This window comes from Passer domesticus, chromosome 5 (genome assembly GCF_036417665.1).
Source record: "Passer domesticus isolate bPasDom1 chromosome 5, bPasDom1.hap1, whole genome shotgun sequence".
NCBI lineage: Eukaryota > Metazoa > Chordata > Aves > Passeriformes > Passeridae > Passer > Passer domesticus.
The window spans coordinates 47,715,834-47,741,027 of record NC_087478.1 but is presented as its reverse complement, the minus strand read 5'-3'; the positions used below and the strand labels follow the sequence as shown (position 1 = coordinate 47,741,027).

The following is a 25,194-nucleotide window of genomic DNA, read 5'->3' as shown; positions in this document are numbered from 1 at the left end:
ACTTCAAATAGAAAACTGTTCTTCAGAACAATCCTACTCCCAACTTAACAACTGACAGAGCACAATTTAATTTGGATTTTAGGGTCTAGGAATACTGACCAAAACTATGCAAAAAGACCATACGCATGTTAGAACATACACATTTTAGGCTTTATGGTGTGGGAATATCAGTGGAAAAATAAACAAAGCACATTTTTGAGCAGGCATAGCAGTTCTGAAGCAGTGTCCCTTCTGTCTACATAAGAACATGGTGTGAATTCACACATTCTCACAAAGAATAGGGTCACAAAACTTCATGTATTTCTATAGTAAGCCCATTTTCTTGAGGCAGCTTGAGGGACTCAGCTTGAAAAAGCAAGATGATATCTTCCTCCTATCTAGCCAGTATCTGCATTCAAAATTTTCAAGATTCAAAATACTGGATTCAAGAAGACAGATTGTACACTCACTTGTAATACCCATTCCAGCAGTTCAGAGACTTCACCACCAGGTATTTGGGGCAACATCAGATCCTGTGCCACAAACATACTTGCAAGTAAAAGAAAACCATGCCAAAAATGTTATTCTTTATGAATCGTTTTAATGAACCGAATATGAAGAGACAAACACAGGTCAAGGAAAATAACACAAAACCAGCCCCACCAGCTGCTGACAGAAGATAAAGATACAAGAATAGTTGAGGACAATTTGAGGGCAAAGAAGAAAGCATAGTGAGAGATAATCATTCTTGCCAAGAATATCAACCCAATCACATAATAGTTTAAATTTCATGTCAAGTGTTTAAATAAGGTCTCTGTTTTTTTTCTTAACACAGTGAGTACACAGAACAATAGGGAATAGGCTATCCCTGAATTCGTGGCAACAGGTCCTAGAGAGCATATTCCAGATTTCTCCAAATACTGGAGATAAAAGTGGCTAAAAAGAGAAGCAGAGAAAGCGAGGACCTTTTGTTTACCCAGCCAGGTCTCAGAAATGGAATGTGTTTTCTAGACCCCAGAATCTTTGGCATAGGTTCCTCCTCAATGTCTGCGCGAGTGCTTTAATCCCATGACTGTGAAGGTTGCTGCAGTCAGTTTCTCATACACCAGAAACATAAGAGCAGCAGTAAGGACTGTCTGCAGGAGCTTGGCTTCAAGGCCTTTGTAGAGTCCCACTAATCCAAAACGCCTAAGGAGGAGAAAAAACACAAACAAGAAAACAAGCATGAATAGCTTTCTGTAAGTAAATCAGTACAAAGAGGAGTCAATATGACAAGTTAATAACCAACTGTAGGAATCTTAAACCCATTCTTGACCTTGAGCCACCTGTGTTTAATAATATTTAAAAAAAAAAATCTGCAGAAATTTAAGGCCTTTTGTGCAATAAACCTGCTTCTTTTCAATTTGAGAGATGAAATGAATTAGTATCCTTATGTATCCTTGATGTCACTTACTGTACAGACATTTAGGAGAACTTGGGTTTATGGGCTTACTCTACAATATATTACAAAAAACAAGTTGACTCAAATGTCAAGTTTAAGGGAGGCAAAAGGAAACAAAATCCAGACCCAGCAACATTTTCAAAATATTAATAATATTCAAGTCTTCTCTATCATGGTAGGATAAATAAAATGGAAAAGCTCACCTCACTCTCTGTTGAAGAAGGTAAAGAACATTTCTAAGACTGCCCAGTGTTCTGTTCTCTGGGTTCAACCTGTGACGTCCAAACTGAAAAAAAGGAAGAGTATTTTGCTGTATTATTTCCCCACTGTGCTTGGCAGAGAACATCATACATGCATGAAATCTGGAGACCCTACCCTAAACCTCTAACTATTTTCCACATTACATAACTACCAGCAGAGGACAGAGGCCAAAGCTCACACTGCAAACATTAAAACTGTACATACTACTGTAACTTGGTTTAGTTTTAGAATGGATTCTAACAAATATTTCCTCTCTTTCAGTTGGTCTGGGAGAAGCAGTTTTCAAGATCTCAATAGCATAATTTGCAGAGTCTTAGTAGGGATATGACACTCAAAGCAAGTTCTTTTTGGCTTTCTCACTTTCACTTCACAAAGATTCAGACCCTCACACATCTGCAAATCATTACTACATTGAAACTGCATAACACAAAATTTATCTGCCAAGCAAGAGCACTTATGAGTGAAATGCTGTGGAAGAATTTAGAATTGTTTCATCTACCTACTTGGCCTAAGTAATATTTATTTTTTACTCACTACACTTGCTTATCCCCAAGCTGGTTTTCAGTAGGTATGATAGCTGCTGCTGTAGAGTCAAACTAGCAATTTCAGCAACTCCTCTTCTAGCATTCATTGATACTTTTATCTGATACTGGTCGATAGTACTGCCAGCAAGCTGTAACTATGAATTATTAATATACAAGAGTTGGCACATTTGTATTTGTAACAGCACAGCCTAATAGCTTTGAAGAGTGTATCAAGCTTCTGTGCTAAGAAAGGTGAACTTGAACAACTGCATGTTGGATCAATTTTTTCCCAGAACGTGTTGAGGCAACTGCTATTTCTTACATGTAAGAAATTACCATTGACAGTAGGTAAAGTATGCCACCTGATTCAGGCAGCTCAGAAATTTTAAGAGAAAATGGTAGGATGATACAGGTTCCTTTACTATGTGTTTTAATAACTTGGGTGGAAACAGGAGTAACAGAATGCTAGTGGAAATCTCCTGTTGTTACGTAAATATGCACTCAAAATCCACAATCTTCTCAACAGCAACTACCCATTTGATATTGACAAATTCATGTTAAGAACTATTATCACAGACTCAGACATGCCCCCCAAAAATTGCCAACTAGGTTCCAAATTACAGTGTCAGTCACTGCCCAGATTACTCACAAGCTTCCCCACTACACCACCATTAGGTGCCTCATTCTTTTTTCTCCACCACTGGACAATTTCTGTACTACAAACAAAGGGTCACTAACAGAGAAGAAAATCATTAATTTTTCACTAGGATGTAGTGGGAATCCTTAAAATCAGAGGGTTTTGGGAAAGCATATTTAAAATCAATATGCTTTTGCTTTGTGTGATTGGTCAAAAAACTTTTAAAGTAAGTTGCAACATTAAGTTCTTTGTCTGCTGCCAGGGATGTGAGCTGCTGGCATCTTCCCATTGTCATAATCATGTAATGAGACTGATGCTGGAAAATAAACAGCTCAAGGTGTGTTCCTCAGCAGTCCTGCCCTGTGATTTGTACACAGATCCCCAACCCACAGTAGGTGTAAACACTTCAGTGTTCACTGCAGAAGACTTCCCAAAGGGATTAGCATTCTCTATGAAAGAGAAAAAAATACTTCAGTTTTAAAGAGAACTTTTTTATCAGGGATCACTGAGAACACTAATGGTATTGCAGTACCTCCAGAGGCAAATTTAATTTACCTGCTCTTTACTGACACACAGGCTAAAGAACAGTTCACTGCATAATGAGTAACACCAGTGTCATGTAGTTTTAATGACTAGGAGAAGGACATACCAAATGGCAAAGCTGGAAGCTGCTACCACTGTCAATTACACAGGATAACTGTTCATTATATGAGAGTAAGAAGAAAACTGTGCCAAAGAGTTGAAAGAAAAGGTGTAGAGACTTTATTACAAAAAGCCCTAATAAGTTCCAAAATAGAGTAAGTTTCTAAAGGTTGAAGGTTAAAAAGAAAAAAAAAAAAAAGTCCTGTACTAGTTTGATGACAGAACTTAATTATGATGTGTAAGTTTATATTAATTATATTGAGCTTATATTCGTTAGTGTGCAAATCTGCCAAAATTCTTTTAAAAAACACTTGCAACTTTTTTTTTTTTCATGTAGCCTATTAGTTCTGGAAATACTAAGCCTTTACTCATAACCTTTTTTTTTTAAAAAATCACTTAGTGTGAGTGACAATAACTTCATCAACTAGAACAATGCCAACTTTAGGTTAGAAAACACATCACAAAATAGAGCAAGTCTGAACTGGACAGCACAGATGTCACAGACACACATTTCTGCTGTCCTTGACAGATGTGTTCAGGGCTCCTGGCTACTCTTTTACAGAGCAGAGACAGAAGTCATCCCCAGTGACTGCAGAACTAGAGAGAGGGTCCCCTTGTGCTCCCCATCATCACAGGCAGATGGACTGGCACTATATTTTTTTGTTTTCTCTTTTTACACTGTCATTAAGAGTCAGAAGAATTTGGTTCAAAAACCTAAATGGAGAGAGAAAAGACATGAAGCCTCAAGACTGTAACCACTTCTCTGGTAACCATGGAAAGGAAGGAGGGCTGAAGCTCTTCTGTGGCTGCAGCCCCATGAAACCTGCAGGACTGTGCAACGCTCAGGCTAAAACAGAGCACTCCAACTTTCCTTCCAGCTCTCCTTCACACCAGGAGGAAACAGAAGCACCACAAATTAAAAACAGACTGATGTTGCAACTTATTCAAACAGAGCTATTTTTGCTTAAATGTTTTTCTGTATCTGCCACTCCAGTAACAGAAGTCTGTTATTAGTTTAGCTACTATTGAGATGTGTCCAGGCTGTTAAAACAGGATAAGGCATTGAAAGAAAGCATTGCTAGTTCAGCTGATCAAAAATTATGAAAACTTCAGAAAAGATGACTGCTGACAAAGTGACACAATAAGTATATTCAAGCCCTCTTGCTTTGAAATACAGCATCCTAATGATCTTTTTACAGGTTATAAAAAATCAAGATACATTTATTACACTCTAATTAGAGTCACAAATTATTACAAAACTTGCTTGAAAATTGCTTTTTCCAGATGAACAATGAACATGAAAATTCCCTTATCAGAGAGGTCTGAAAAGTGATACTCTTAGCATGGATGGCTTGTTTTCAGTAATTCAACTCATTCTCCAAATTTGTCCAAGTTTTAGAACATACACAATGGCTTTATTGTACAGGCAAGTAAAGGTTCCTCATTACTTAGGAAAATATATTTCACTTATTAATATTTAACTGTTACAGAGTTTAAAACACACAAATTAAAGTACAATATGCTTACACATGGCCAGGTCTCCTTCCTCCCTACTCCCCAGTTTAGTCTTGTGTCAACATTACAACAATATTGGTACACTCTGAAGGCAGCAGCATTATCCAGCCTATGTACAAATTGCAAGTCAGAATAAATGCAAGTGTTTCCATTACCACTACAATTGGCCTACATGGCCAGGCAAGTGGTTAAATGTATTATTTATGAGGGAGCTCAGCTTCCCCTGATGAATCACATTCTGGACACTGACAAGGTCAGACCACCATGTGAACAAAACCTATGAATAGAATTATTTTTTTTTTTATTACCAAAAGTCATCTGGAAACAGACTGGTTTTAGAAGATTTAATTTTAACTTCCCACTTGATACATTTTCCATTTATATTCCAAGAAGTAAATGTACATTTTTGTAGTGCCTAAAAGCAGTTCAATGCATCAGCTTCTGTGGGACACTGTACCAATACCATACACTGGCAATCCTACCAGCTACTTGAAACAAATGTGCAGGTATACCAAGCTCAGTCAAAACCAAAGAGGAAAGCCATTCTAATCAGTGACCTGCACTGGGAAGAATGCCTCCCAAAACAATGGGTCCATTAACACAAATAAAAACAAGATATGTGAACAAGGCTTGCATGATACAGACCAAGTCAGAGGCAGAGTTGCCATGAAATGAAATGATTACTTACCCGCAGAATTGACTGTACTGTCTGCAGAGGATAAGTGAGGGTGGTGGCAACTGCTTTGGCTATTGCACCAATGACAAAAGCATCCAAGGATGTGAGCTGTTCAATGGATAAAGAACAAATTTACTTCCACATAGTACCAAACCAGCCCATCTGTATTTGGGAATTCTGTACTGGTACCTGCTACCAGATTATCTCAGGATCTTTGGAATAAAGATTTCATGAAATCTCAGGGTCTTCTCCTTATAAAGAGTTGGTCATGGTTCAATTAATTGACTTTCCCACATCTTAAGTTTATTTGTAACTTCCTCCTGGTTTTGCATTCCTCAATATAACTAGACTACTAAAACACAGTTGATATAAAGCCACACAATTAGACCACTTCAAAGCACCAAGAGTAGACAAAAGAGAAGGAAGTATCATTTCAATATACCATCAATCAATAAGCATCTCCGTTTTTGCAACAGTGAAACAAAAAGTCATATGGTGCTTGTAAAAAAGTGACACATCACTGTATTCCTGAGACATAATCGCTACACTCCCAGGCAGAATTTTAGTCTTGATGCCATAGGCTAAAAATCTCATCCCCTTTTAGTGAAGAACCCCTGCTGAAGCCCACCCTCAGCTCCACAGCTCACACTGCTCCAGGATGCATCAAATACATTGTTACAGCCTATGCTGATCACAGTGCATCTCAGTCTAACAGTGTGAATTAATCACTGAACATCAGTAGATGCCCAAATCAAAACATACTCAAAATATATTCTAAAATATATTGATTGCAATCAAAAATACACTCACACATGCACATCTTTAAAAAGGTCAACCTGATATATTTAGGACAACCAGGAAACGACCAAATAGGAAGAAAAATGTTTTTCAAAATAAAAATTACCATTCCTAGCTGAAAAAAACCCCAAAAATTATACCCCCTCTTCACTGATCATGGACAAAGAAATGCCCTAATTTAAGGTGGAACTAAGTAACTCAAAAGAAACAACATACTTATTTATGTAATAAATACATAAATAAGTATGTTGTTAGCCAAAAAGAAAATAACAATGCAGATGGAAGCTAAGCTCATAATTCAAAAAAGTGCATAATGTAACAGAGTAGATCCATTAGGTACAAAAGGGGTGCTACAGCTGCAGTATTAATTAAAGACAGTAAAAAAACCCAAGCCTCATTGATGATGCAAAATTTAATATAAAAATTATCTCACTATGTCTTGGGGAAAAACAAGATGGCTTGGTAACATACTGGCATGACCTAACATTCTAAAATCACAAATTAACAGCAAAGCATCCTAATGATATAGTATGTTAGGACATTATCTGAAAATATAATACAAATGCTTTCCAGTTTGCTGGAACATAAAAGGAACATGAGTGCAGCTGAGATTCTATATCTGATATAGACAAGAAAAAAAAAAAGGAAAAAGAAGAGCAGTATAAAGCAGGGACAGAAAAGTGATTGTACTTCTATTTAGAAAATCAAGAAGGTATGGCTGCAATGCTATGTTTAATTCTAGTGTCCATCCTTGGAAAATTATACTAAAATATTGAGGTCTTCAAGAATCAAAAAGGTTATTATTTACTGCAAAAATGGTTAAAAGCAGACTTCAAAACAGTCAGTATGTAAATACTTATAAAAGATATATTAGAATTGAAATCTCTGTTTTAAATCACAACCTGTGAACATATGCAAGCAAATGTGGATAACAGGTTCAGTTCTATTTTTACAGGTAGAAGAATTTATTAAAGCAATCTCTTCCCTATGTACATGAAAGATTCCCATCTCATTTCATGATGCTGAACCCTTTTTAGACACACTAATTCAAAAAACCAGTTGAAAATACAAGAACCAAAACCAAATCCACATTCTGAATGTGTTCAAATGATGCATAACAAAAAACCTGTCTTGTAACAGAGCACGTTCATCAGCTGGCCTCAAAACATACTCACTTGCAGCTGCTTTTTCAAAAGCTTTCGTTTAAAGCCTTCATAGAACATAAACTGTATGGCAGGATTGAAGACCAGCAGCAAGGAGGGGAAAGTGCCATTCCACAGAGCTAAGACTCCTTCATCTCGTACTATTTGATGAAAAGCATCTGAGACAAAAGGTGAGGAAAAAAAAATCATTAACATTTTGAGCACAAAACTCTGAATATAAAAGATATGAGAAGTTACTCTTAAAGCCTAATACTCAAAGCGTATAAAAATCAACTGCAGTCCTTTATGTAAGCATTTTTATCTTCCATTTTAACCCAGAAGTTAAGAGAAAGGTAGTGACAACGGAGGTTCTTGTTTGCATCACCATTAACATAAACAAAACTTATCATCTGCACAAGCAGCCCCCTCTTTTTTTTTTTACAAGTGTGGCATTCACATTAAGGTCTTCCAAACCTTCTTCAAAATAACAGTAATGTTTATTTGGTTGGCTGGTTTTAAAAGGAGGACAGCCTGAACATATGATTAAGAGATTAAGGTGAGTGAAGTTTAATTTTCAAACTGTTTGTCCAAACTCAGACTCCCAGCTACCACTTCATGGGGCTCACTACTGCTCCATTATCTGTATGATAACATATCTGCCCCTGCAAAAGGTATTTTAGTCACAGGAGAGCACACTGCAAACTCTTAATTACCATCACAAATGTAAAAAACAGGCAAGTCCAGTTTCGTGTAAAACTCAATGACTGCAAAGTGACAGAGTAGCATAGAGATTACAGGGTGAAATCAGTTACATGAACAAGTCTTTGAAGTCCTTGATACATTTCATTTCATGAACTTCTCTTTGGCTGAAGACAACAACAGGTGCTTACCTATTATGCCTCTGTAATTGGTTGGTACAATGTCTTCATTTCTGAATTTTGCTCCCTGCAGCTTCAGGCGTGTGTTCACTACCCAGAGAGGGGTGGTCAAGAGAACATTCACTACTCCTAATGCAAAACACAGCACAAAGAAAATCAGCATGAAAAAGAAGATTTCAAATGTTTTCTTATCCCCTTTTCTCCCCATGATTCACATGCTACTGAAATTTCTGGTAGGAAGAAGGAATAAAACTAACACAGCATATGGGAAAAGTAAATGGTAATTTGTACCCTAATTCCTGTAGCCTTTTTTCCGAAATATACTCACATGGAATTTTATCACAGACATATAGCCACCTAAAGAATTTCCTTTTTACTTCCACCAGCTATTCAGACAGTCATTATACATACACTGAAACTGTAAGAAACTACCAACCCCCAAAAGAACCCTAAACCCAGGGGTCTTTTTTACAGGTAAGGGTTTTTTTTTAATCAGCTTGATTCTATGCATTTGGATGAGCAATAGTCCCTGAAGAATATCACCAGCAAACACAAAGCCCACAATGGTAACTTTTCACAGTGGGTGTGCTAGAAAAGTCACTAATGTTATCATACCTTCAAAGAAGGCACTGCAGCATCCACGTAAGAGGATAGAATTGAAAAGAACATATGGTCCCACTGGACCTGCATTAATCTAGGGACTTCCTGTCACTTTCAGGTGACAACCCAAAACCAAGTCTGAAACTGACACCCAAATGCTTACATTGAAATTTCTTACCATAACTGAAATTATTTCAAAATTGGCATATGTCTTTTCCTCTGAAAAAAACTCAACTATCACCTCTTCCTCACTTGTCTTCAGCATCTTAGTGCTGATGCTTAGATACCTGTAAGCACCACATCAGACACAAATATCCTAAGCCACAAGAGTACTTTGTGCTCTTGTGCTTTGTGTCAGAGTGCTTTATGCCAGAATTTACAACAGGAATGGTTTATGCATCTCCTTAGGAGGTGGGGATGACACAGAGGAGCAATCAGAAAGAAGCAGATCTGCATACAGTGGGAGGGCTGAGCACTCAGTGTGGCCTCCAAAGGACTTCATAAAGAAAATCATTAGATAGAATATACCAAAATGACATTCTTGACAAAACAGAGATTTTAAAGTATTACCTGCAACAACCCCAAGAACCAAGTCTTTTCCAGTGGTCGAATGCTGACCTTTGACCCAGAGGGCTTTAAGACTATTAAATGTATAAAAATAAACAAAATTGGAGCAGCAAAGGCTGGAGATAACAGGGAACCATCCTCGATATGGTGCCAACCTAATGGAGAGCAAAAAGTCACAGTAAGAATCAGCAAAGTATTTATGTGATCTGGCTGATTTTATGTGTTGGTGGAGGATCTCAGAGATACAATGCTGTATACTACAGGAAGTACTACTTAGATATGTCTTTATCAGCAATGGTAACAAACCATGCTTAACTCCTGAGTAAGGAAAAAAAGTATCTGGATTCTCACACAAAATTTAATAATTGAAGACTAGTTACTGAAATTCATATACTGCTCCTAGGAGAGTTTGGCAAAGGATGCAACCTGGGGACAGAAGATACACAGGTGGAAAGAATTTCTAACAAATGCCTTACTGTAAAATCTAGGGCAAATCAGTCAGGTAAGTAAGAAAAAGACATTACCTAGTTAAATTTAACTAGATTAATTACAGACAAAAAACTGAATATCATCTAAACCCGTCTTGATTTAGGAATGATTTAATAACATCTGCCTAACAAAGCTCCCTTCTCTGACAGGCCTGATGATCCTGTAAAACAGGGATACTTCAACAGCTGTCCTACATTCCCAACACGTTCTACAACACATCCAAAAAGATAATGATACACACCTTCACTGGAGTTGCACAGAACAGGTAGAGAGCCAATATCATGTTAAAAGCATAAAAAATCACCCCAACAGCAGTCACTATGGAGGCTCTTTAGGATTCATTAAATACTGGGACTATGTATAATTTAAGGATCTTCAATAAGACTGTAAAAGATGCAAGGCTGGTAAACACCACATCTGACTTTTCTTAAAATGTAAATGCTACTTTTTCATCTCAAATCCATTGAGTGCTTCTCCCTCCCACGTAGCTGGGAATACACCTCATTGTTACAACTGCTTCTGAAGTTACAGGCTTAGCTAACCATACAGTTACAAATTAACTGGTTAGGCAGTTGTTCATAAGCCAAATTAAACCAATTCCTATATTACCTATCTCTTGTGCTGGCAAAGGGAGAGAGAAACATCCTCTAGGGATTATGTCCTCTAATTGAGTATTAGTTTGGGCTTGGTTGATTTATTAAGAATGATTTCTGATGATTTTCAAATTTATAGTACAAAACACGAAACTAAAAAAAACCCATGAGTTGATTTTAATGACTTAAGTTGTCAGTAATAACATCCATGATTCACTGCAATCTTGAGAAAAACTTGGTGTACACTAGTGAACACCTTTCAGATCATTTAGAAAAGGACAGAAGTGCAGGGAAGAAAGCTGTTTGATAAACTTCTGCAGGAAGTCCTTTAGCTCAACCTATTTGCTTTATCTAGACAAGAGAAGCAGTCTCACAGAAGTATGGTAATGAAACAAGACTCTACAAGCTAATGTGAACAAGATGTTTATGATCTCACATCATATTTCAGATTTGTTGTTGTTTGGACTTTTTTTGTTACTTCAGACACTTCTCTAAATTAGTACCATTGCTTTGCTAGGCCTTCCCAATACCTTTGGAAGAAGCAATGTTGCTCTCTTGCCAAAGCTACTGATTTTTCTCTTTCATAGGCAAAGTAGGATGACCACTTTTGCAGTCTTTCCACCTTGGTTAACTACATAATTTTTCTTTTTCACTTTTTAATTTTTTTTTAACTGAAGTTTACTTGCCACCCTCGTGTGACAGAGGTAATGTGGGAATGTGAACAAGAGAGATCAGCTGGCAGAGAACTCCTCATGCATACACCTGCCCAAGTTCAAAGGTGACACAGCATTATGGGTCAAGTTAAACCAAGTTAAACCAATTTTGTCAGCTTTAATGTCCTGGAAATGCTAGTCTACTTAGGAGTTCCAGGGATTCTGTTAGGAAAATACTTCTAACAAGGACAGGCAAAAAACTGTTTTTCCCAACCAGCTCAGCTCAGACTATGACAAATACTAAAGCACAGCACAGCTGAAAGTTAACTGCTTTTAGACAGATGTTGAATCCCACCAGCATAAAGTGTCATGTGTTGTTTTCTTCTACAAGCTTAGGAGAAGATAAAAACCTTCCAACTGGGAAACATGTCTCAGTTCTCTTGAAAGTGGCTCAGTTGTCCAGGAGTTTCATCTTGGTTACTGAGAAATTGACACACCCAAGAATGCAGGCAGACAAAGCTGGTTGATCAGGTATATGAAGGTACATTTGCATTTCTGAGGAGGCACAGCTACCTCACTAATGAAGGCAGTTACATCACTGAACAGATCAATTGCATAAGGTGCTCAAGAAAGTTAATCTTAGTTAGCTAAAGATGAACATATAAGATTATGCAAGTCATATCACACTTGTGTGGAGACATTTCAATTTGGAATAAAAATCTGTCCACACAGATACATGCTAAGTGTTCCACTTTAAAAGCATATTCAAATTAGTTTTAGAGCTTGTCTACAGGAAGACAAACAGAAAATCAGTATCAACTCACAGGCCTTCTTCTTTGATTATTTCTAAAAGGACAGCCGGTGTTGTCTTTGACTTCCGCTTCTCATCAACTGGAAAGCAAAACAATCAAACTTTTAGATTATTCCAAGTTTTAGCATCTTTTTCAAGTCCTTTTCCTTGCAATTCTGAATATACTAGCACATGTTCATTCTTCCTCATAAAGGATAGGAATACTCTATTTCTCCTTATTTTAATTTGCTAGGTAAGACTACTTCCTTTTTTTATTCTTCCTCAGACTGACAGGTTCTGTTGTGCTCCAGAGTATCTATAATCACAACTTCCTAACAGCTGCAACATGAACTGAAAGTAGGTTCCCCTTAGGTAGAGGGCTAGAATTGGACCTGCCTAACTGCTCTCAAAATTATTCCTTAGACAGCAGACTAGCGCCAGTAGCAGAGCAATCTCCTAGAGCTCATCTGCAAAGAGCTAAGCCTTAGCAAAGCAGTCTCTTCCTGCACTGAAAGCTATTCATTTCTCAACCACATACTTCTGACGACCTGGCTGATAATCTGCCTCCAGTTCTTAACAGAGCTTTTGTCATAGTTCTAAAATGCTGGCTGAGTCTGTGACTCTTGATTAGAGGACAGAGTTTTAGAACAACACAGTTTATGTCCCAGATGCATTTCTGTAAATATTGGATGTTCCTAATCCCAATTCTAACCCTGACTTTTCCCTTTAAACCATCCTCTGGAATAATTCTAGACCTGTTTTTCATTATATTGCCCCTGCATTTTGAAGTGTTCTCAGCAGACAAAAACAACAATGCACAAATATAATCCTGTGCCATCTCACATCTTTGTTTTTGTCTTTGGTCTTAGATAATAATTTAAAAGCCACAGAGCACACAGCCTTTTCAGCTAATTAAAATGTTGCCCAACTTTCAAAAGGAAGAATTACCTTCAGCTGGAAAAACAGTGTTACTGTGACACAAGTAAGATTCCTGTTCATTTAAAACATTCCCTCTACAACCACCTCTACAAATGCCCAGGCCAAGATGAACAGAAATGTCATTGTACAAAGAAACTAAATTTTGACACTTACCCTGAAGTCTAAGCCTAGCTGTATCCAAAGGAAAAAATACAGTCATTGCAGTCATACTGCCCTGAAAAACAAAATAAACTGGCTGTATAGTGTATCAGTTGCTTATACAGTGCCTGCTAGACTCTTTGTAACCCTTCACTTCTCACCCACAAATCAGTCTGCTGAGTAAGTTTAAAAAGGGGATAAACCCCACACAACACATTTTTTGTCCCATACTTAAAATAAGGGTTATTTTTCTCTTGCATTAGATCAAGCTAAAAATAAAAAACATTAAAAGCTTTTTGCCAAAAGAGAAAGTTTTTGAAGCCTGAAAGTTTATGGCAAAGTAGTGGCATCAGAAAATAAACACTGAACTTTCTCTACCTCCTATTTGCCTCAAAAAGGCCCTGGCTTGGTGTAAACCTGTTTTCCATGCATCAGGTGGCTGCTGCAGCTGTGGCACCTCTTCTATCAGCAGCCGTGCAAACTGTTTAAATGGTGGGAAGGTCTGGGATACAGCAACTCACTCAATGCTGCGTTTAAACTACAGTGCACAGTGTGACTTGAGCTTTTCTACAGCTGTCTTATGCCATACATTTAAAGCTTTGCCTCTGGAAATACTCCAGCTCCTCAGCAGGCTGCTCACACCCAGCTCTATAACCAGCCACAGAGGATTAACTTTCTGGTGCTGTTTGCACACTAAACAATTCTGGGTTGAAGCCTTAACCAGACCTAAGTTTCTCCAGTTTTTTAACACTAGGTAACATATGTAAGACTTGGCCTCAATTACCTGGTTATTTTAACCCATTTAGTTTGGGCTCTTGCCAAAACAGTTCATTCTGCTCTCCCATGTACTTGTCCTGTGTTGTATTATTCTCACCTACCACGTACCCACCTGGACAGCAAGTGGATTAATGAACCCATTTGGCTGACTATTTCTCAAAAGTGTATCTCAGTTAGAAGGTTAGTGCCAGCACAGAAGTGCCAGAAAGAGCCATAATGCTCCTCCAAATGGGAGTTGCATTACTGCAATTTTGAAGACAGCCTCAAAACGCAGTTACACCTACGCACAGAACAAGACTGCACAGTCACTACAACTTCCAGCCTTCCCTGTTCCATCCTCCCAAAGTGAGATTTATCCTGGATCCCAGTCTCAATGCAATGCACCATGCAGCAGCAACACACACACACACACTTGCACTCAAAATTAGAAAATGGAAACGAGGAAATAATTGGGTAGTGTCACACAGGACACAATGGATGTGTGGCCACACGACACGGAATAGTCTATTTCAGTCAGAAAGGATCTGCAATGATCACCCAGTCCTGATGTCCCCACCCCACATTAAGTGCATTTCCCAAATGCCTCTTGAACACTGACAGGCATGGGGCACTGACCACCCCTGTCAGCAGCCTGTTCCAGTGCTTGACTGCCAAACTGGCTTAAAACTTACATAGAGCTACAGTTCAAGAGAATGTCATGAGATAACTAAACTGACCTAACAAATCATTGCACATAAAAACTAGTTTGTACCCTCTCCCCTTATTTTGCTAAATTGAGGGAAATAGAAAAGCCAAAGTTACTTTTCTCCTGGGTTTACAAATGGAACAACTCAACTACATGATGAGGAGGCTGCCAGAAGCATCATATGGAAGAGACAGAATTTCATGGCTGGAAGAAATGAAAAGAGAGATAAGCAGGACCAGTCCTTTCCCCAACAACAAAAGCCCTCAAGAGGGATTCAGATTCCTTGCTAAACTGCGTTGAGACCAGCAGGTAAAATTACACTAGTGAGTGCAGAACAGATGCTGCACTCATGCAGATGTATTACCCTGCACTGCTGGAAGGGTGAGGCTCCACTGTCAGCCTTCCCACACCGCCCTGTCAGCCCTGGATCTCGGCTGTTTGCCAAGTCCCATTAGCACTGAATAATCACAGGGACAGGTACAGACTGGTTCGTGTAATCCCAGGCTCTTGGTCAACTGTATTTGCACCCCTGCCTCCTCCAATCTGGCAGCATAATTTTCTGGGCACCTACACAATGATGCTGACACAGAAATGAATCTGGCTGAAAAACTACTTTTTCCACTGGGCTTCTTCTTCAGTCACATCAGTTCACTGACCAGTCACAGCACCCGATAAATAACCGTGCAGTAGCCAAGAAGTGGCCAGAACAAATGGCCTGAGGTGACTGCTTCCAAAAGACGTGTGCAGGACCACAGCCTGAAGCTTTATAAATAATAGTAATTACAAAAAAATGTGAAACATATAAAAAAGTTTAACTGCTATTTTTCAGCCAATGAAGCAGCCTGACTGCTCTTTAATACTCCCATAAAATTCTCACCCCTACAGCTTTTGCAACAGGAAGATTATGTTGTAGCTACATGCAGAGTTAAAGAATACTTGCGTAATTCAATTAAAGTTCACTGGAAATCAAGCACTGTTTTGTGTTGGGTTTTTTTGTCACTGTTCACAAAACTATTCCTTCATCCCAAATTTGACTAGGTTGCCTAGAAGATATAGCAGCTTTCAGCACATAAGAATACAAATAAAAGTTATCATGTTGTGGTCTGACATGTGCTTCTGGTGCCTTAGCTCAACACAGTTCTGAGTCTATGGCTGGATTTATAAGCTTGGTTCACATCACAAACTTTCCTCAGGGGCACAGCCTGACTACAGCAATCTGTATTTGAAGGGACAAGCTAACAGCAAGGTCTAGAAAGTATCACTGACTTCTGTAGAAGGCAGCAAAAGGAAAATGGATAGTATTTCAATAATGAGATCATTTGAGAAAGCTCCACTTTTTGAAAGTGGAAACAAAAGCCCCACTGCCTTTGATGTTTAAGTAAGCAGACTTAAAACAATTTAAAGAGCAGACAAAAATCTTGTGTTTATTTATAATAAAACCAAAACTTCCCTTAAAGCCTTGTTTTTCCTTTTAGAATTAGCCTTTGTAGCAGAATCACTGAATTGTCAGGGTTGGAAGGAGCCCCTGGAGATGACCCAGTCTAACACCCCCCCACCAAAGCAGTGTCTCCCAGAGCAGGTGACATAGGAATGCATGCAGGTGGGGTTTGAATGTCCCCAGACAGGGAGACTCCATGGCCTCCCTGGGCAGCCTGTTCCAGTGTTTATCTTCAATGACATTTAGCAACTTTCATCCTATAGGAGACACGAGGCGTTCTTGCTATCCATCAGTATGTCCAATCCAACATGCTACATGCACTAAAATTCTTAATCTCTTGGAAGCAGAAGGCTGATTTACTATTTAGAGCTAGCACACTGAAAGGAAAAATTCAAGGGCTGGGCACACTAGGAAAACTACATAAATTAAATGTGACTTTTTCATTTACAAGCGCCACATGAAAAATGAAATCCAGTAATGGACACAAACCTCCCCCGGCTGCACTGGAGGAGGTTTACGCTTTGATCAGCACTATGCGCTGCCTCACCCTGCGCAGCCCCAAGCACTGAGGAGGCCGTGGCGGGAGGACGATGCTGGTGCGGCTCTGGGCTTACAGCCGAGGCGCTGCCCCTCTGCCCGAGTTTACATCTGCACCGCTGCAGGGATGCCCAGCTCGGGCTGCGCCAGCCCGGCTTTCTGAGGGCCGGCTCCCTGCAGCTCCCGCTGGCCCAGAGGTGGCTCCGGCTGCTCCGGCCCGGCGCCTGCCGCCAGCCTGGCCAAGCCCCGCGCCGGTTCCCGGCCCGGCCCGGCCGAACAAAGGCTGCCGGCGGCCCGCGCCCCCCGCCAGGCCGGCACGGCCGCTCCGCCCGCCGGGCCCGGGCCCCCGCGCGGCGCCGGCCCGCTCGCTCACCACGGCGCCGGACACGGCGTGCACCAGGCTCTCGTAGGAGGCGACGGACGACATCGCGGCGGCTCTCGGCTGCTGCTGCTGCTGCTGCTCCGCCCGGCCCGGCGGCCCCGCGGCCCCGGCCAGCTCTGCGCTGCCGCGCGCCGCCCCCGCGCCCGCCATGGCACCCGCCCTGTCACGTGCGCCCGCCGCCCCGCCCCGCCCCGGCCCCGGGGGAAGCGGCGGGGGAGGCTGGCATCCTTCACGGGGGTTTTCGGGAAAATACAGCATCGGGGTACCCCCGAAATGCGTTCTTGTTCCTTCCCCTGTAAGCCTTTCCTCTCCTCCAGCAGCCTCGCTTCTCTTCGAGAAGAGGCCGCCGAGAGGGGACCTCATCGGTGGCTGTCAGCACCTGAAGGGAGAGCGGTGAGAGGAGGGATGCAGGCTCCTCTCGGTGGTACCCGGACAAGGGGCAGAGGTTGATGCACGGGAAGTTCCACCTGAATATGAGGAAGAATTTCTTTACTATGAAGCGACCACGCACTGGAACAGATTGCCCAGAGAGGTTGTGGAATCTCCCTCAGTGGAGATGTCCGAGAACACTCTGGACACAATCCTGTGCCATATTTAATAAAAATAGTGTCTTTTTTTTTTTTTTTTTTTTTTTTTAGCAATTTCACTTGAGAGTCACAGAACAGTCTGAGCTGAAAAGGACCCAGAAGCCCCATCATGTGCTCCCTGTTCAAACAGGGAGGCTGGACCAGAAGACCCACTGTGGTCCCTCTTCAACATTACTCATTTTGTGATTCTGTGATTTCCTTTCCCAAACATTTAATATAAGCATTTAATTACAACGAGGAAGCAATACTGAACTTCACATTCTAATTTTGCTTTTTGCTAACTACAGTCCCACTACCGACTACCTACGTACACTACTACTACCTACCTGAAGTTCGGTATCTTTTCAGTGACACTTTTTCAAGACAATAGTTTCTTCTTATTCCACGTGGACCAATCGAGTCTGATGCATTTTCAAACACCTGGAAAAAAGGAGCCTTGGGAGGATCATATTGGCAGTCTACACGTTAAAGGACATTGTAGCAAGGTGGGGGTTGGCCTCTTCTCCCAAAAAAGAAGCTACAGGAATGAACAGCTTCAAGTTCACCAGGGGAGGTTTACACTGGATATTAGGAAGAAATTCTTTAATGAAGGCATTAACCAGGCTGTCCAGGGAAGTGGTTGAGTCACTACCCCCAGAGGTATTTACAAGACATGTAGATATTGCACTTGGGGATATGGTTTAGTCGTGGATGTGGCAGTGCTGGGTTTGTGGTTGGACTCAAACTAAGAAGTCTTTTCCAAACTAAACAATTCTATTATTCCATTTTGTTTACTCTTTTTCCTAGTCTGCAAGCCCTTGCTCCTCCTTTGCTATCATGCTGAGAGCCTGCAGCTGAAGCACAGTGCTACAAAGAGAACATCTCCTGTGGTAGCTGAGGGTGGAGTGAGAAGTCCCAGCAAGAAGCAGCAGACACAAGGAGCTGGCCAAAGCACAGGGGAGCTGTGGCTCACTGCAGTTAGGGCACAGAGACAAGGCTATCAGACACACAGTTTGGGAAAGTATCAATAATCCTACAGCCTCCTTTTACACTTATGTAGGAGAGGTTCCACATGTAGGAAGGAGCTGAGGAAATTAAATGAGTTTGGACATGCCCCAATTCATAAGAGCACTTGGGAGATGTCTATCATATCCTGCTAGATTTTTTGCCATTCTCATGTCTTATACTGGTTTCCAAATTGCTACAGGGTTTTGTCTGTGTTAACAATCACTCCCCTTTTGTTAGTTTCACCTATACTTCAGAAAAAGACTATCATTAAAGATGGGAATTAATATTCTCTTTAGCTTTGTATCATGTTACTCCTGGGCTCTTTGGTTTTTATTGTTACTCCATCGTATCTTTTTCTCTCTTTCTGAAAGAAAGAATAACTTCATAACTTTTTCTTCATAATTGCAATTCCTATTCCTTCAGCCTCAACTCCCCAGCTGCCTCTTGTCTGAACTGCAAGAGCTCCTAGTGCTTACATCTGTGGTAGGAATGACCATACCATCCATTACTTAAACAAGGACAGGGCAGTTGTAACGTCACACTCTTCCCAAGAGCTTCTATCACACAATTGGGTAAGCCATTCTCTTTGGAGATGTTCCTTCATCAGGTGGCTGTTAACAGACCCCTTGTCTTTACCCTTCTGTGAGAAAAATCCCATTATTTTCTCTGAGGAAGAGCAGGTACAAAGAACACAGGCTACTCTACCTAATGCAAGTGTTTCAGTCGGAGAAAAATAATTTTCCAGTGCAGTGCCCCAGCACATCCCTGTATGCAGATTTCAGATGCTGATACCAGCAACCTAAGAGACCACAATTCTTTTATACAATGCTGGTACCACTGATAGTCCCAGATTTTTTTTTGTTATGTAATATCTGTATGGTGGATGCACCACTTCTGGCTGAGTGACATTACTTTGCTTCAGGCATCACCAAAAAGGAGACCTGACTGAAATCACCCCTGCAGTGCAAACCCTGAGAATCATCCTAAGCTGTATCTTATCCAGGAACAAAGAGTTCAGGCCTCTCTTATCAGGAGATCAGCACCAGCCTGGGCTGGGACGAGCCAGAACTGAAACTGCTACAGCTGCACACCTGCACATACACCAAAAAGGGCTCTGACTAACAGTCAGTCATTTTAACCTCTAAAGAAATGTCTGTATCCCCCATGAGCTCTCCTGTACAGTAGCAGGCTGCTCAGCAGTGCTGTCCCCCTCAGACAGGGGTGGCTCTTAAGGTTAATGCTCGAGGTTGAAAGAGCCCCTTACCAAACATCTGAGATCTGTAATGAGGAAAGTGACATTTTACATTAAACCTTAAAGTATATTGTATACTTGCTGCAGCTTTTATAAATCTAGCTGTAGCTTAATTATTGGATGTACAGTAAGTAGTAGAGTGTTTGACCAGTGTTAATTATTGTTTAAACAATTATTTAAAACATTGTTAAATCACTGTTTAATTACTGTTCAATTATTGTTTAATAACAATCCTATCATCATTCACTTTTCATTTAGGTGTCAATTAATTATCTTTGATCATCATTTAATCATTAATAAAATGGTTTTAGTTACACCCATCTTGATACACTCTTAATAACTGACCTGTGACACACTCCTACGTACAAAACACTCAGGCCTTAATTTAGAATGCAGGTGTACACAGGTCACTAGCTATCTATCTCCTGTCACTAAAGCAGGCAGGAGCAGCTTCACAAATCCAGGAACAATTATGCAAAAAGTGACTGCACAGTCAGCCATGAGCTTTTGGGAGGAATGCCTCAAACAGGACACAGACTGGCATTACTGCTGTTCTTTGTGGGTTTGTCCCCCTTGTGTGAAGGGAAGTTTTCACCAAAGAGTCAGTTTGTACTGCAGACTGGAATTCCATCATAAACGTGCACCCAGATAACTCTACCCTATTTCTACTGTATTTAGCAATATTCTTAATAAAACACTGTGCCCTGTATATATTGCAAAACACTGTATTAACAGGTAAGACAACAACTGCAACATTCTAAAAGCACCTTACATTATTGTTGGAACATACAGACCTAGCAAAGCTGTCCAAGAAATATGAGGGCACAGTACAGAATAAGTTAAATTTAATGCCTTGTATTCTACCAAGGGAAAACAAAAGGCAGGTACCTAAAAACCTGCATAAAGCTATCTACATTAAAGGTGTCCTGAAGACATGGCCTTAAGGGCTTCACATAAATGCCACAAATCCATCAGGTTTCCAGGCAAACACACAACATGCACAAGTGGGGTTCAAGGAAGTTGAAACCACCTACCTTTCCTCAAATCTGTCAATTCTACTGGAAAGCCTGGAAGAAATGAACTAAATTAAGCAACTACAAGTACAAACATATTCTCTGTACATTAAGTACATCTTTGTCATTTCTTGCTTGCGAAATTCTGCAGGTTCCTGTACAGGGAGGTAATCAATCTTGAGAAACTTTACTTTTGATGGATTTTCTTTGGCTGACCCAAACTTGGGTTTCTGATTCATGACAAGGAATGAGGATACTGTTGGTGACTCCAGAGGTCAAACTCACTGCCTCGGCACTGTGTCCTACCTTTGCAAGTAAAGAATGAATTCTGAACTTAAACTATTTCTATCTTAGTACTCTCCTTATTCTAACATTAATTAAAAAACAAAATAGAAATACATATCTCATTTTTTTTGCACAGAAATTCAATTCATTAGAGAGTCCAAACATGTCAAGACAGAATGACAGAATTTAATTACTACTTTCAAAATTACTTTCTGAATCTGTTGCAAAACTTTATCTCTCAGAGGTGGATAAACTGGATCATACTCCCAGTACATCATAGATAAAAGCAACTAGAAATTAACAAATGAGATTGCATGTGCTGACAATTTGAATTAATTAAATAGAGCAATTTGGTCACACCAACTTGTCAAGATCAGGCTTAGGTATTAAGGCCAAGGTAAACCATCCTCTTCCAGAAGCAAGCGTTGTAATCACACATGTATTAAAAAGCACACGTGTGTGTGAACTTTGCATGAACCAATTTTGACTGAGCCTCTGTAATGATGCAGAATGTTCCCTATGCACTTCATCTAGGTCCAGGGATATCAGAAAAGTTGGAATTCTTTTTAAATTACTTGCATTTGCCATTATTACATTTAACATCCTATCACAGTACTTGCTCAACTTAACTAGACCTAATGTCCCTCAGACACCTTTAGTTTTATATGGACTAAGTAATTGTCAAACACAAATTTTTGTTGCCTTGATCTTGCTTTTTCTCTCAGACACCTGATAAATGTCTAACATAATGGCTTCTGAAAAACCTTTTCTTTTTCAAGAACTCTTCCTCATTGTAGGATTACACACAAGAAAGTGTATGGGCAAATCATCTTGTAGAACAGTTGTGTTCATTTTTCCTTATACACTCTTAACAGCAATCTGTATTTTAGACCAACTTTTAAAAAGTGTGAAATAAGAAAGCACAGGTGGTTTTCTTTTTCAAATAAGAGCTAGACGCTAATAGCTAAACATCAGAATGAATTTTCTCTAATGAGAGGCAGTGCAACTGGCTGCAGCTCAGACACTTCACTCTCAATATAGTACTTTGATATTTTTCCATCTATTTTTGATGATTTGCTAAAAACTTGTATGTTCAGCCCATTTAAAAGCTAATTTTATTGAACAGCGTGCTGGTTGTTACATGATTTCAGATTTTATATTTTTCCTTCTGAAATGTCAAATGCAAATTCAACTCATTTCTAGAACTCTTAACCACCAGTGAGAATATTAGAAAACTAAATGTTTCAATAATGGAATTCAATTTACTATTACCTGCTTTAGACCTCACCTCCTTGTTACTTACTTGACACTTGAGTAATAAGTACCTTGTTTTTCTGGATACCTTTGTTCCATGAAAATGATGTGTACCATCTGGACTGCTGCAGCTGCTGTACTTCAGGAAGAAAATGCAAGATAAACTGCTAACCTAAACCCTGTAATCCTTCACCTTTCTTTACATTCAGTAGCAGTTCTCATTCCTTGTAAGCACTGAAATAAATGTTTATACGTTAAAAAAAATCCTGTGCAACAACAAAGGTGCCCAAGTTGTAATCCACTTAACAAAAAGAGATGTAACACATTCTGCAAATACATTTATTTATTTATTGATAAGATCTCAAGTTTGTCTGAGATCATACATCTAGGATACAGCTTTCAAAAGTGTGTTTGTACAGCAGACATATACAGTAGTAACACTATGTTAGCAAAATTACAAATGACCATCTGGATTTGGTTAGTCATCAAATTCAGCTTTACAGGAGAGTCCTCAGTATTTACATTCTCTGGGACCTCAGGACCTCCAGTCAGTAGGGACAAGGAAAGGTTTATCTTACATGAAGTTCCTGCTTGTGAGGGTCACATAGAGTATGATGTACCAAGCTTTGAATCACAAAGTGATCGGTGACTTGTAGCCTGGTCACTTAAATTTATTTTTTCTTGCTCCATAGTACATCTACCAGCAACCACCTGATCTGCTTCATTTATTTGCCACATTAAAACTGTTCCTGCTTCCTCTGTATTTGCATTTTCTTATATCACTACTGACCTCTTATGATTTGTCTTGTGGTGCTGAACATGGAATTGTCTGCATTCAATTGGACACCACCATTTTTTATTCCACTTCAGCTCTTTGGTAATCCAGAATTACTTTCTTACAATGCTGCCCTCACTCCATCATGTGCAAAGCAAGGTTGAGGCCCACCCCTGCAGAGCTCTGAATACGTTTCACAGGACATCTTTCTCTAGGCATCAGAAGAAAACACTGCTGCTGTTTTCCTAGTGAACCACCCTAGGTTACCAGCCATTGTCAGTACCAGTAACTGCCAGGTCAGACTGCCCTGGGGCAAACAGGAAACAATCCTCCAGCCTCTGCCACTAGCATCCCTCAGCCTACCTGCCCTGAGGGAATTTCAAAGAGGCCAGGGCTAACCTGGCTCCAGCTCCCCCTGGCTGTGTCCAGAACCTCCCATCCATATGGGTGAAGGATTCTTCTTGGACAGCAGGTGCCATGAGCTCCCATAATAATCTTATTTCCTCTTCCATTCCACAGAAGAGGGATGTACAAGCATATGCAATAGTATGAGCTTTATACAAAAGCCCTAGAAGTCACACACAAGAAAACAAGGTGGCATTTAAAGACAGGTATTTTAAACTACATATAGTACTTGCAAAAAGCTGTTTCTGTAACATGGCTTTACCTTTATGTGGGTTTTTAATACTCATTGACCCATTCTCCTGCAGCCTATTGCTGCTCTGTCTAGCTTTGTCCCATCTGCCTTCATCCAGCTTTGAGAGTCTGGCTCCTACTCATCCAGTCACTGCCTTCCCACAAAGACAAACCAAGCCACCTCAACAGTGCCACAATGAAGGGCGAGAAAATGTCCAAAAATTTCTGGTAAAGGCACCAAGCTTTGCATTTTCCACATTACTATGCAAAAGGACTCCCTGTGAATTAGAACAGCCTGGATGTGGCAACTGAGCTGACACTTGCTTTCCCTTGGGGCAGCAGCTGAACCAGAGAGGACAGTCAAGTCACTGGGCCTCTGCTACCAGTCAGCTGCAGGTACATCACAGCACTCCTGGGCAGCCTGGTCACTGAATCTGGGCATGGGATCAGCCAAACAGCTCAGTACAGGACTTGTGCACAAGGCAGGAAGGCACACCTGAGCCAGGGCCAGGACTGGCAGCGCTCTGCCCCAGCTGCTCTTGGAGCTTTCAGAGACAAACTGCCAGCAGAGCTGATTATTGCCACTGCACTTACAACAACCACCCCTACTCCATGCTCCAACAGAACAAATAACCTGAGGGATCTGCCAATAAATACAGGGGCAGTCAATCAAAATAACAACTTTCCTCATTTAGTTACTTACATCCCACATTTGGAACTTCCTGTCTTTGCTCATCTCTTGTGCAGTTAGCTTTTTGCACTTGTGTTCAAACCAGTTTAGCTGCTTAGATGTCCACACACCAACTCAGGGAACTGAGATGAGGTCCAGACAGCTCATCAATTTACTTGCTGAGTAACACTAAAACAAAAAAAAGCTCACACACCAAGGGAGTCATAGGATGTGTATTCCCAAAGAACAAGAATTCAGCTAAACTCCTAAAGCCAACACCAAAATGAGAGAGAATGCTTTTATAGAATCAATCAACTCTCAGTAAGGGCAACTGACGTGTAAGCAAGCAGACAGGACACAGATATGACCATTCCTATTAGGTAGGAGTAATTTCCTACTTTTGGCTACCCATGGGAAGACAGACACAAACAGCCAAGTTGGAATAACAGGAAACTGTAGGGAATAAATCTATATTCAAGATACTCTATTTTGTGCACAACACATATGCACTAGCCTGAATGAAGAAGTCAAGCCTTAGCCTATATTGAAGGGTGACCTACTTCACATATCTCTTCTTGGGAATGGGAGATCAAGACTATGACCAAAAGCCATGCACACAGCAACACACAATTATAATTTGAGTTCATTTGGTCA

The 25,194-nt window shown here is 40.3% G+C and overlaps 1 protein-coding gene across 1 annotated transcript; it reads right to left on the bottom strand.

The window, feature by feature from the left end:
• Nucleotides 1–560: 560 nt before the first annotated feature.
• SLC25A17 (solute carrier family 25 member 17) lies at nt 561–17,250 on the bottom strand. The gene is made up of 9 exons (XM_064420126.1): nt 17,073–17,250; nt 13,278–13,338; nt 12,220–12,286; nt 9,664–9,815; nt 8,506–8,622; nt 7,649–7,794; nt 5,688–5,783; nt 1,624–1,706; nt 561–1,167 (listed from the first exon to the last, which is right to left on the bottom strand). The coding sequence occupies exons 1-9, from the start codon at nt 17,229–17,231 to the stop codon at nt 1,020–1,022; spliced, it is 1,029 nt and encodes a 342-aa protein (XP_064276196.1). The 5' UTR covers nt 17,232–17,250; the 3' UTR covers nt 561–1,019.
• Between the last annotated feature and the right edge of the window lie 7,944 nt (nt 17,251–25,194).